At 43.8% G+C, this 14,418-nt stretch overlaps 1 protein-coding gene across 2 annotated transcripts in view; it reads right to left on the reverse strand.

Moving 5' to 3' along the window:
* Positions 1 to 14,418, reverse strand: part of LOC139918003 (ephrin type-A receptor 6-like) — a 172,629-nt gene that overhangs the window by 82,271 nt on the left and 75,940 nt on the right. For both annotated transcript variants that reach the window (XM_078285969.1, XM_071907256.2), the window contains exon 4: positions 2,198 to 2,353. In XM_078285969.1, the coding sequence (XP_078142095.1) occupies positions 2,198 to 2,353 (156 nt within the window). The remainder of the gene's footprint in view (positions 1 to 2,197; positions 2,354 to 14,418) is intronic.

Consider the following 14,418-nt stretch of genomic DNA (forward strand, 5'->3'; position numbering starts at 1 on the left):
GCCAGAAACCGCAACACATTTGTAAATAAAGCACAGCAAAGCCACTGCACTACAGAGGCCTACTAAGGACAAACATTGCAAAGCACCGTGCATAAAGGCTAACAGCTAAGCTAACCGTACCTATGGAGAAGTGTCGCTTTGACAGATTTTTCTCCTGCTGAAGGTTACATGTCCCACAATGACAAGTGAAGAGGTAGGTAGCAAGTTTACTAGTTTAACAAATTTACTTTTTTCAGGAATGGAAGGGGGTGAGGGAGGAGACAAGCTAGTTTTAAAAACATGAAAAGCTACTGAATGGAGCGGGAGGAGCTTCGTTCCGGACCAGAATTTGACAACAAGCTTTAGAAAAGAGGTGAAAACAGCAACACAGCTCCTGTTGTGTGGATATTGGTTTATATCATTATGTCTCAATGAAGTCTCCACATAGCACACATTAGTTTCAGGATTGGTTATAAGGTCTGATATCGCTTATTGCAGGTTTAAGCTCAAAGAGCATTATTTTACATATACCTGAGTCAGAATTTAGGGAACAGAACACTGTAAGCAGAGCCAAGACTTTCCGAAGGTTTACTCAGCAAACAGTGTATCTTGCAGGCCGCTACAAACTCATAGTGTCTCGGCGATGACTCGGCTTTTGTCTCGCCATAAAAGACAAATACACTCTTCCCTCGGGAGAGCTCTCAGACACGGCCTCCGTCTATCTCGGCGACAGCTAAATGGCTTTTTAATTAAAGGAGAATTAGTCCGGTTAAACTGTAATTTAATGCAAATATGAAGTCGTAATGACAGTCAGTGAATCATCGATGAAGACCAGGCAGCTGAACAAAGCCATGTAATTCATCCAGGGCCTTTCTAATGTACAGTTTCACACCAGATAAGTCCTGGAGCAGTGAATGGAGTTCGGGGCCACGCAAATATCGCTCTGCTTTGGCAGATGCTGAGAGACTTCTGGAATAATCCACCAGCTCTTTGGATGGGGCAATAGTTCACCCAGACTGTCAGGCATGTACAGAGGGTACAAATGTTAAACGTGGATTTATAAGATAAGAGGTTAACACTAACTAAAAACTGTGTGTAACTGATCTTTAGTTTTGAGCAGACTATACATGTTGCATGAGTTAATAAAGTAGAAAGTGTGTGTAGGCATGTGTGGTCTACACAAATCTATCAAACATAAAGTCTGTTTTACACAGTGATCTGGGATAAGAGGCAGCTTCTCATGAAACTTGTGAAATGTGTATTGAATTGATGCAGGTATGTCAGCATTTGCGGGGTCAAGCGTCGGTCAGGAGTTTACAGAAGCGAGAGGCTACAGAACACCAAAAGGGCCACAATTTGCCTCTTTTTCTTCACTGTTTCTTCACCAGTCAAAATACTGGTGATACCCGCTGGCCGGCACAATATTATCGCTAACTTCTGTGAAATTAACACCCACCACTAAGTGACATTCTGGTGCGGCTGGTGCGCTATGACGTTAATTTTGTGTTGACCCGTATGAATTTTTGTAATACAGCAAAGGAGGCGAATTGTGAGACGTATGGCTTTGCATGAGGAGTAGCCTGATCTCTATTAACTCTCCTATATGTCTTCCCTGTTTTGTTAGCAGGAGGAAAAGCCCAGGAGGGAAACCAGAGGCCGTTGTACTGCTAGCAGAACAAGTTGAGGAAACGCTTTGCAAGAATCCAACAAGGATTTAAAGAGTGAGCCCGAAAGGGAAAATTAATAACAGTAGTTCGGTTGAGCTCCTCCCCATCATCTATGTACATGCATTTATATGTATTGAATCCAGTAGAAGTGTCACACAGTATAAATGAATATGTTGGAAGGAAAGCCCACAGGGTTTTTTTACAAGCAGAATTGAGTGGTGTCGTGTTTGAGTAGTATTATTTTATCCAGTAACCAGTAGTGTATTTCAGTAATGACATCACAGATACCAATCATAAAAAACGGTCATTACTTTTGTAACTCATCATCAATCTAAGTATCATAATGAAGCTGAATCAGCCCAAAACTATCTCCATCTCCATATTCATTTTCCTCGTAATTAGTCATCTCCCTCTTTCATTTGACCAGGAACACCCTGAGCTAGACCAACCTCTATCAGATAGATGAATAAGTAAATTAATCAAATTTCTCTGAGTAATAAGTGCTATATTTAGTTCTTTTGAGTATCAAGCCCTGGCTGTGGTATACTCACGTGTGCAGGCCATAGTTGGAGGGTCTTTCTCGGCCCTGAAGAAGCCCTTCTCACAGCGGCAGAGAGCAGCTCCTTCTCCGTAGCTGAAGCTATGCGGAGGACACTTTGAACACTTGATGTTCCCAGCAAACGCCTTGTAGAAGCCTGGGTGGCACGCTGGGGGTGACAGAAACAGACACAGTGTGAGTTGTATATGAGAGAGCCAGGACATGCTATGGGAATACGTGTAGAAACATCGCTGTGAATCCAAAGAACATTAGTCACATATTCTCATGTTTCTTGATGCAGCAGTGACCAAATTAGGAGACACACTGATGCAGTTTCTGGTCTTTTAACACCTTTTTTTTTTTTTTAAACTGAGTTTCTTGCCAAAAAGCAAGTGACATGTAATCATACATATTTGAGGAACAAAAGGTGAAATTTCATATCAAGGAGTGTGTGTCTGGTTTTGGCCAAGGGTTTCTGGATTTGGGCATGATTACATTCAATTCCTAGAGATCCTTAAAGTCCTATTAGTATTTTTATTTTTTTTTAAAGCATCAAGAAAAAATAAAAGGGCTAAACAGACAGATGAATACCAAATTTTCATTAGAATGATTTATCTGTTTTTAAGGAATTAACCCAGTTGTTTGATGAATCTAATCTGTTTGATGAGTGAAGCCTGATAATTTTGATATCTGAAATCAAAACACTTTTTCCCTTTACACCTTATTGAATGAAATCGTCGGGTTGACACTGAGAAAGCGGATAGTCACATATGAAAAACACGGACGGCAACTTTAATGCCTAATTTATATTTATTGCCGGTGTTTAACTCGCGATGAATAATTAAAAACAAGAAAAATGTAATGAAATGAAGGCTAATCAAATATATCGCCTGTTGCATCTCTTCTCTATTGAACTCTCAGCATAATTCCTTCTCTCATTTGTCCCCCTCCTTTATCTCCTTTCCCTCCTTGTCCCTCTGTTCTGTCTTGATCTAAAAGCTTCTTTCTGTTGTCCCTGTGTGTCTCAGGACGTTTTCACACCTAGTTGCTTTAGAGCAGTTACTTCCAACCCTGAAGTGGTTTCCCCCTTAGTTCACTGAGTTGGTCCATCGGACTGAGATCTTGTTGAGAGGAAGGTTTCCAAACCGAGCGTGGATCTTCATTTACAGCAGTGGTTCTCAACCTTATTGGCTTGTGACCCCTAAAATCGAGGCAATGGCCGCTCGCGAGCCCCTGTCACAGGCTGCACACACTGTGACAAAACAAGGGACACAGTTGTACCTTTTGTCACTGGGGCTTGCTTTCTCACAGTGTATGCAGAGTGGTGAACAGTTCAACCAAAGAATGGTAGAAATGTATGTATGGTAGAAATATTTTTTTTTCCTATCCCATAAATCATCCAAATTATCTCGCGACCCCTTAGAGGGGCCCGACCACCCCTTTGAAAACTACTGGTTTACAGGGAGAACGCGATCCAACCGTGATCCCACCCAGCTACAGGAAGCACCGTGCATTATGGGTAAAACTAACCGTGAATTATGGGTTAAGGGTGACTGTTACTTTCAGAAGAAAATCCTTTCCAAACCAAAATTCTAAACAATGAAGGAAGTGACAGCTCCTACGTGGTCTGATTGATAAATTATGGTTTGCTTGAAATTTCGCTGCATGAAACATAATAAACAAACCGACATATTGAAACAACAACGTAACAGCTGATTCCCCCTGAATTAGACCAAAGCAAATACACTGAAGGCTTGAAAAGTGTTACTCCACTAGAGCCTGAGCCTCGGGGACAGAAGGCAGCAGCTCTTCAGCAGCTCCTTCTCAACCTGTAAAGCACTCCCATGCCACAGAGAGAAAGAGTGAAAGTCTCCTGCCTGGTGAGATTTCCACTTCTGCCGGTTGTCACCAAGCACATCGATTTGACAACGTAACACAAGCTGAGCCGTTTGAAGGGATTCACCTTGAAGCACTGAGTGCCTTTGCGTTTCTCCATTGCTGCCTGTGATAAATGGAGCCGCGGGGAGGACAGGGGGGAGAGCCTGAAACCACGGCTGCTCTGATCAAATGGGGACAATTAGGACGGGGGCAAGGAGGTTAACACACGCGTGCTGGTATGCACGCACACACACACACACACACACACACACACACACACACACACACACACACACACACTAGGGTGATATATGGGTCGATATTGGCCTTTAACTAAAAATCAGTGTCGTCCACCTCTGATATGATGGATATAATCATGCAGCTTAGTTGATTACATATTTATTGTAGAATTGATCAATATTATACTGGGTGTCTATGGGGAGACCTTAACCTGAATCGATTCTTATGAGACATTTTGATAAAATTCCACACAAGAATACATGACTATTTTTTATATTCTTATTATCCTTTATATCAATGGAGAGTTGTAGTGTCCCATGGTCTAAATGCTGTATCAGAGGCTTTCCCCCCCCTGCCAAAAATAAAATTTGAGTGGAAAAGCCGAATACATTTTTGGCAAAAATGGTCAAATGTAAAGACTGTTAATATCAGCACAAAATAGTGATTATTGGTAGCTGCAATCCAAAAATATCGGTATCGGTATTGGCCTTCAAAACCTCGGCCAAACCCTAATACACACGCACGCACACACACACATGCACACGCACACACACACACACGCACACACACACACACACAGGGGCTATCTGTATCAGTATGATAAGTGACATCCCCTATGGTGGACCAAGGCTGCCTCCGTCATTAACCTCTGATACCGGTGTGTCCTTGAGTCAAAAACCGTCAGTCAACCCCCCTCCCCTCCCCAAACCAGACCCCGTTTTAGACTCTGTCAACCTAATGACGCCTCCGTCCGACCTTCGCTGAACCAAGGGGATGTTCGTTCTCTAACCTCAGAGCGTCCCGCCGCAATCTGTCTGGCCAGGCTCGGGTCCAAGGCCACGGTGCTGCTGTACTATGGCTGACCATGCATCACCCGAGGACGGACACACACACACACACAGCGGCAAGGAGGTTACCATGCACATGCTGGTAGGCACACACACACACACATACACACGCACACACCAGTGGCTACAGCGACAGTAGTGACAAACAGCAAAGTGAACCAAAACAGACAGCTTGTCAAATGAGAAGGAGGCCTGGAGATTTTAACTGGAAAAGAGGAGTGTGACCTTAAAGTCACAATCTGCAAATCAACCATAAATAACATTGTTGATGCACCAAAGACAAGTCCTCCCTGTCAGGAATCTGTGACTATATACTGTATACATGTGCACAACTCTATCAACTCAACTGAAGAAGTTATTAATTATGATCCATGATAGAAACCTCTATTGTTTTCCCTATGAATATGATGTCTGATCCATACAGATGGAGAAGACTTGACATTAGATAGAGGCTACATGTTAGGCTGCTGGATATGAGAGCCAAAGCAAAATAGCACAGTGGAAAGAGGCAGTGGGGCAAGACTACACGTGTGCATGTGTGTGTGTGTGCTTCCCTGCCTGCATTTGTATGTCGGTGAAAAACTTGTATCTCCTAAATGTTAGCTTTTCACAAACTAAGAAAGCCAACCATGTTTTTAGATTGACCACCATGTGTTTTTTGAGTTCATCCAAAGGGATTTGAAGCAGTTTCAGGAGCCCCGAGGGTCGTAGAAGTTTCTCAACCCCTAGAGGAACCATGTAATCCTTGAATTGAAATTTGAACTTGAAAATCCCCAAAATTGTGTCATGTGTGGTTTTCAAACGCATGACACATGCGATGTGGAAGTATTTGGACGTGTGCATATCTCCGAAGGAACTAGACTGGGGTTGTGTGGGGATATGGGAATAGCATCCTGACCCACTGGCCTGTGGGGCTGTGAACTAATTCCGGGCCCTCAGCCCAAGGTTAATGAGATCTGGAAGTCATCCACAACATCTCCAAGCCCCGAGCCCTGAACCCCGATCCCCGAGCCCCCAGCCGGGCCCTGAGACCCAGAGGCAGCAGATTGGATGGTGAGGCCTGGTACTACTCACTGGACCTGAACAACACCAAGGCAACTGGCAGGCAGATCATGTATGGGGAGTAGACCTGCCTGTCTGCCTGTCTATCCCTCTGCCTGCCTGTCTGTCTGTATGTCCATCTGTCTGACTCACTCGGTCTGTAGGAATAGACAAATGCATCGGTTTGCCGATATTGGCCTTTTATTAAAAATCAGACATCTTCCAGTCAGTGTCGTCCACCTCTGACATGAAGCCAGTTCCTCCCTGACCACAGCTAGTGAAGATGATTTTATTGTTATTATTTTGATATCAGATGTCTGACCAGAGAAATCATTCCAGTGTGGTGTGGGAGGATTTTACTCCACAGCTTCAGTCTGTAAAGCCTGCAGTGAAACCTGCCTCACTCTGCCTTAAGGAGCTGCTGACCCACCTAAAAGAATTTCATTAGCATGGCTTTCAATGGAGAGTTTTAGTGTCCCATGATGGTCTGAATGCTGTTTCAGAGGCTTTTACACTCTAACAAGAACAGAACATTGGGGGAACCATTGAACTTTTACATTTTTAGCATGAAAATGGTCAAATTTAAAAATATTGAATATTGGCACAAAATACCTGCTATCTGCAGCTTCAATCCAAAAATATCAGTACTGGCCTTCAAAAACCCATATCAATTGAACCCTAGTCTTTACCTGTGAGGACCTGCCAGCTTCCCCCTCTCACTGCCAGGATGCCTGTCCTCCTGTTGCAGAGGATGCACTGATACAGTACTATGCTATTTCCAATAGCCTGCCTCAATGCTCCTCCACCTGTAGAAACAGGTGGAGGAGCACATTCCGAGTGTGTTTGTGTGTGTTGGTGTAAGTTATGTGTGTGTGTGTGTGTGTGTGTGTGTGTGAGAGTGACGCTCTCTGGGTCTCTGCGGTGCATGGCCGATGGTGGCGGGTTCCTCTCCCGGTGGTCGGCGAAGAGCAACAATTCCAAGAGGAGCACAATTCTGCAGCATTTACTTGCAGAACCACATCAACAAATGTTGCAGAATAGTTCAGCTCTTGAAATCAAAGGCAGCGTGGTGTGGAGGAGAAGCAAGGGATGAGATATCATTGCAGAGATGGCAGCGAGATGCAGCCTGGAACTTATTGCATATGGAAAAAATGGAAGACGTGCCCTATTTTCAATTCCATTCCACACAAAAATATTATCTCCCTCATTGCTCTTTCTATGATAAAAAAAAAAAAAGTGTAGAAATAACAAAAATAAAAGGCTTATTGCTTTTTCTCTGTGCTGAAACAGTAGACTCCTTGTCCACACATGCCGTGCATATTGGCAAAACAGTCGCGCCTCGCCCCATTCCTTTCCGCATAGATAATAACATTCATCATATTCTACCAGGGGAAAATAATCTAATCCTCCTAGCTGATGCTACATGATACTCACGTTCGCTATCAAAGAAAAACAACAAAGGCTGCTTGTCAATACTTGGCGAGATACAGTAAGATGATACAGTACGATGATATAACAAGGCAGATATATATCGAGTTCATTTCTGTGGTTGAGGCACAACAACACCTCGCCAACGCTCTCATCCACGACTACAGCTCCTCTAGGTGCAATGCATATATTCATATACAGACCCTAGAGATGGCGAAATGTCAGAGCTCTTCTTCAGCTTCGCTTCAAAAGTAGTAGCAGTGGCACTCTGAAACCTCCGGCCCTCGTAACCGTCACTCGTAATCAGGAAGAACACTTTCAAACCCTCCAAATGAAGAGCCCCCCACCCCCCACTCTCCCTCTCTCTCTTTCTCCCTCTGCCTGCCTCGCTCTCTTCATTAGCTGAAAGCAGTGAGAGTTATCTCTGATTTGCACTCCAGGATTAGCAGGCCTCTCCAACGCGCCTCTGCTGAAGTGTTGAGGTTGGTGTTACTCGCCTAATGAAGTCGGGTGGAGGTGGCAGAGGAAGGCTTCCTGTGGCAGGTGTGAGAGCGTCAGCAAGTCATTTATAACAGCAGTTTTTATCTCCTTTGCTTTCTTCGTTATCATCATCAGCATCATCATCCTCTTCTTCTTCAACTTCTTTTAGGATACAATCAAAAGTTATGCCCGGCCACTTTTAGCTATTGCGCTCCAAGTTGTTCAAACAGCCACAACTCTTTTAAAAGCAGGCTTAGAACTTTTCTCTTCTCTACAGACTTATAGGTGTTATTCATGTGGGTGCAAGTGTGTTTGTATGTGTGTGTGTGTGTGATATGTGTATATGTACATTTTCTCTTTGCCAGATGTATCTTTATGCCAGGTTTGCACCACTTTTGTTTTTACTTTTACAGTTTTTATGTAAAGCATATTGAGTTCTCTTATATATAAAATATACAGACCTTGCTTCCTCTCTCTCTCTCTCTCCCTCTCTCTCTCTCTCTCTCTCTCTCTCTCTCTCTATCACAGCCTGTCCACATGGTTGCACGCCCTCACCGGTGTTTACAACTTGACATTTCAGGAATCTCTCTTACAGGCATCTGCTTTTTCCCCCCAGTGCTCCTTGCCTTCAAGTGCTCATCCTAATCTCTCCTACTGGCTGCCTGATTTCAATCTCAACATGGCATTTAGGGATCAACGAGCCCGGTGGCTTTGCAAAGCAGTGTGTTTACTAGGCATGTAGCAAGGGCTAACCCGGACACAGGAAGCTTAACCCTGCGACGGAGTGGGGGAAGTGAGTCTCCCTTCTCTCTCTCTCTCTCCATTCTTGCTGGAGGTAACTGTACAGTGCGTAGCCAAGGAGTGGCCGCAGGAAAACAAATGACATGCTGAGACGGTGATTTGCCACATGCAGGACACAAGGTGCTATTGCGTGCAGAAAGACCTCGTTCCCTCGTTCGGATTCATTCAAGTGCGCAAGATGCAAATCATTCCCTCGTTTTTGATTTGTTCATTTTCATTATTACAAGTATGTGTGCACCATTTCAGAATTTGTGCAAACAAATTAATTCACACATGCCCACAGTTGAATAAAATGGGTATACGTTTTTTAAAGGATGTGCTCGATTCAGCGGTTTCAAACCGATTTCGCCCACTTGTCACAATTATTTTAACTGCATTGATTCATTTAGTTTAATTAACCCGGTATTTTGTTGTGTAAAGATTTATTCAGTTGAATCAGGAAAGGTATAATGGATAGAGATTAATTAATCAAGTTTTACTTATGGTAAAAAACTCTTGAGTTATCAAGGCATCGTCTTCTGATGGCTTGTCTAATGCAAAGCGTTTTTCATAGTGAGAAACTGTTAGCAGTCAACACTTTCCAGCACCAGCACTCATTACGACTTAATGTGACAATGCACACAATGATGCACATGAGTTCATTGCCATTATTTAAGTCCATAAGAGTTAATTTAACACTTTCATATATGTGAGTGAACAAAAGACACTCCAATCAACACAATTTGCAGTGCTGGAATCAAACAGCATTTGTTTGTTCAAGTTGTTCTATGTCATGTATGCAATAGCCTTGTACACTTCTAGTCTCAAGTAGGAAGATGAATGCAGCAACATGGGCGGCAGCTGGCAGGAGAAGAATGACTGGAAGGGATTTCTCCTGCGATCTGAATGCCGAGCATACTAATATTTTTTGGTGCTTGGTAGAATTGGTGTGATTCGGTCAGTAGCTAAAAAACACTGTGTTTCGATGCTTGGAGGAGAGGTAAAGGTGAGAGGGGAACAGAAAGAGACAGACAGACTGGGAGAAGGCAGAATAAGAGGTAATTAACAACATAGAGGACGCCCGACAATGAGATAAAGCAAAAGAGAAAAAGCAGAAAGAGTATAAGAGCCGGCTTTTACCTCAGACAGCGCTGGATGGGCCCATTCAGGGGCAAACCATCGGTTATATATCAGTGACATTATCAGAGCCAAAGATCTTTTTATGGACTTCTCAGAGGTCAGCTTCACTGCTCCCTTTAGAGCAATGTTTATAGCGGCATAGAAGCAGTCTTGGGCCAAATGAACTAACAGAGTAGTAAACCTCTCAAAAGACATCCGTTACCGGCGAGAGAGCGGAGGTCCTCACTAAATCTTCCGTTGGAGACAAAACGGTGGGCCGGTGGAGGCCACGGACGGACGGTAAAGCAGCGTTTTTATGCGCCGAACCTCACTGCCGAGACAATGCCCCGGCTGCCCCGGATTAGGATATCTAATGCATCCTCGCAGACGTACAGTGGATCTACGTCAGCGCTGACCCTCCCGCCATCAGCGTACCCAGCTAATGCGAGACTCTCTCCACCTCTATACACTATTTATGTTCTGGGTAATGTCCAAAGCGAGACTACTTTTCTTTTGTATTTACAATGTCGGGACTCACGTCTTTGTGTGTTTGAAAAATATTATTTTGCAAGTTATCCTATTTGTGCTTGTCACGATAGTGCTCTTTTATAAGATGGTCTCAATATGTTGGAAGCATGAGTGATTTGCACAGAAGAGGCATGAGAAGGGAGAGCATCCCATTTACAGTAAGTGCAAAGCTCCTACAAATACACACACACACACACACACACACAGATAAACACATAGACACACACACACACACACACACACACACATATCTCTCATAGGTACGTTTCAATCACTGCCTCTAAAGTGGCTTGCACTACATTTATACTCATCCCACCGCATTCATCGTCTCCAATTTTAATTATAAAATTCAGTGATTGTAAGGCTATTTACCTCCCCCAGAAGAGAGAGTGCGTCTATGTGTGTATGTTTGACTCCTAATGAATTTATAATAAGGTGTTATGAAGATTACCATGACTTAGCCCCAAACTTGCCCCTCCCTCCCCTCCTTCCTTCCGCATGATTGATGCTGATTGTGGTTTTAACACGCTGTTAAATCGACAGCAAATCGTCTTTAGCAGAGGTCGCATTAGCATAAAGGCCTTCTTGTGGAAAATAAACAACGGCAATGTCTTCTTGAAACACCACAAACAAAAGAGGGAGATAATGACACGGCGGCCCTTCAGCAACATCAACTACAACATAATGGAACTGGAGTGAAATTAAAATGGATCAGTCAATTTAAATGCCTTTGATGATGCTTTCTCTCTCTCTCTCTCTCTCTCCTTCTTCTTTCTCTGAATCCCTCTCCGCTCTCTAGTTGAAGCTCTTAGGCAAATAAGCTTGAATCCAATCAAATGTATGTCTAAGAAAAATAAATACAGCAACACAAAAAAAGGCGATGGCACGTACAATAAGGTGGCAGATGCATCAAGACTTGTAACTGTGGGGCGCCCCGGTGGCTCACTGAGAGCCGTACCATAAGGCTCAGTCCTTCCCGCAGTGACCCGGGTTCGAATCCGGCCCGCGGTCATTTGCTGCATGTCCTCCCCTCTCTCTCTCCTATGCCTTCCTGTCTTTCTCCCACTAACTCTGTCAAATAAAGCATAAAAATGCCAAAAATAAATCTTAAAAAAACAAAAAAAAGATTTGTAACTGTGAACACATGGGGCATATTTGCAAGCCTTTTTTTCTATCTTTTCCTCTGATGTGGAAGGAAATAGGCTCTTGAACATTTCTCATAGACATATGGCCATTAGCAGAGAGAAAGAGCTCTCTCATTTGCTGGCAGAAATGAATGGGGATTGGGAGTGTGTGTGTGTGTGGAGGGGTTTACAAAGCCATCAAGACGATCTCAAAGGGGCCTCAAAAGCTTTCAAAGGTTGTTAAAGCACTGGCAGGTATATTCATCAGATAAGCACAATCTCCTCTATGTATTCTCTGTTTCAGTCGGAGGAAGAAAAAGGCGAAAGATATGAAGATGAGAGTGATAACAGACAAAGGACGGCGGCGAAGAAAGTGTAAACTGACATTTCTGGAAAGCAGCTGCGGGGATGCGGAGCGTCGGGCTAGTTTGGTATGAAGTGAGAAAATCTCGCAGTCACCCCGCACGTGTGTGTGCATGTGTTAGTGTGTGTTTTGAGCGACTTCCACAAAATCCGATAAGAGCAAGCGCCACTCTGATTGCCAACACAGAAGGGGTGAGAAAATGCAGTAAGACGGCGACAACGGCACGCTGCCCTTCTTGATTACTTCATCAAGTGTACTGGTTATTTCTGGAAGAGCCACAGTCTTCCTGTTTGGCAGCCGCAGCAGTGAGAACGCTGTCTAAAAGGGGTTGGTTTTCACTATAGTGTCAACACTATAATGTGTCATTTGTTGCTGAGAAAACTTCACTTTCAGAATACTCTTTACTTGGTAGCTGATTGGCTGCTTTTAATGTTAGTAATACAAGAATTTAAGTTTATTCTAAATGGAAATCTGCACTTCTATGGGCTTTCACCATGCAATCTTCTTGATCACCTAGTTACCAAGCCGATTTTTGCTGAATGAACTACTGTAAAGGTGCATTGGCCAACTGCTGCCTCACCTATGAGCGATTTGCATGAGGGCCTGTTTACTGTTATTGACTATTTACTGGTCATAGAAAAAAATGACCAGTAAAAAGCATCGTCACTGCATAAAAAATAAAAATCTGCGGGACTGGTCAATTGCTGAATGTAAGATTATAGGTCATAACCTTCTATCCCTTAGTTATGTCTATAACAAAAACAAGACTCGCTGCTCGCTTGTTCACCTGACTGTGCCAGACATGAAATCAGCATGAGAATATTAAGTGAAGGCAGTGAAATTCTTACGCATCACCCATCTGTTCAATCCCCAACCCTATCTTATTCACATAATTACATCGGCAACAATTTTTCAGTCCTGCAATCCCACAGAAAGGGAGAGGCATTCACAGCGACACACGTTCCAATAAAAATACAAATGAGCAAATAAAATACAGAATGTGAAGAATCCATTTTCCTACGTGTTGCTCAAGGCGAATGGAAATGCTCGGTGCATTTCATGTGGGGAAAGACCTACCAGACACCCGGTGTTTAGAACAGTAAATGTACTGTAAAAGCTTTCATGAACTGGTTATAGGTTGAATCACTATTGTGTTGTAGTAATCAGCAATAGAGAGCATGCAGCAAAACTTTATTTATTTATATGAAAATGTCACATCGCTTTGAATCCCAGTTAATAATAACCCCAATTAGTAATCGAACAGCATATAGCCTGTACAAGCCTACAAAGAGAATGCAGTCGCTCTCCAGTCCAGTTCGACAGAGTTTGTGACTTGAGAGAACTTGCTTAGCGGAAGACAGAAAGTGCTCCAACTGCAGTCATGTGGGATGATGGAGTGCGCCTTCATGGGACTAGCGGGAAGCATTTGCCAGTAATTAGGGGAGAATGAGCACAATTGGAGCGCGAGCCCCTCTTGTTAATGATCTGAAGACAACACACACACACATACACACACACACTGAGCAAAATCCCCAACACACGCGCTCTCAAACTCTGTCATATTTCCAAAGTTGCGCCAGACTTGTTTTACTTCATCAGAGTTCAGTCATTCCAAATCAAAAGCAGTTTCAACAAACAAGTGCATTTCTGAGAACTGGAACAGATCGTATCGTATCCACTTTGTACACCACAGCAACGGATGGATGAAGATACAATGGAAGCAGAGCCAGGAATCGCTCCGACATTAGCGCGTCATTCAGCGCGAAGAGCGCATTGTACTTGAAAACACAACAAAGCCGAAGTCGAGGTGGCGCTGGGCTTGGAGGGATTGTTTCCGTCTCCGCTCCCTCCGTTCCCCACGCGCCTCCCTATGGGGCAAAAAACTGATTTATTCTGGTTTCCATCTGCCTCCCTCCCGTCTGAAGTGAATCGGGGAAGGGTCCAGGTACAGTAAAGCGGGGGTTCTCTCCTGCCAACTGCAGCCATGCCGGGGCAGGGGGTTGGCTCGGTCTGTATATCCACAGTCTGCGAAGTCCTCCCAGCCTGCCAAAGACATCTCAGTCCGCTGCTATACGGCCTAATTAGCACTTGCTGACGTGACAGCATTGCACCATTCAAATGCATTTAATTGCATATTTATCATGAATGCAGGCAATTAAAACGGGGATATGTTTTATTGAATGTGGTTTTGTGGAGGTGTTGATGGAGAGTGAGGGGAAGTTTTCTAATCAGACCTGTGGTGGGGAAGATTAGCTGGGTTGCTTTATGTAGAGAGAGCTGCTGTGGTTAGTGAGGAAACTTTGTGTGTGTGGAAACTAAGTGTGAACGCGTGTGTGGGAAGCCAGTGTGTGTGCGCAAGTGTGCGTGGGTGTGTGTACACGTGTGTTGCGAGGAGAGCATGCGC

Source organism: Centroberyx gerrardi, chromosome 10, assembly GCF_048128805.1.
Source record: "Centroberyx gerrardi isolate f3 chromosome 10, fCenGer3.hap1.cur.20231027, whole genome shotgun sequence".
NCBI lineage: Eukaryota > Metazoa > Chordata > Actinopteri > Beryciformes > Berycidae > Centroberyx > Centroberyx gerrardi.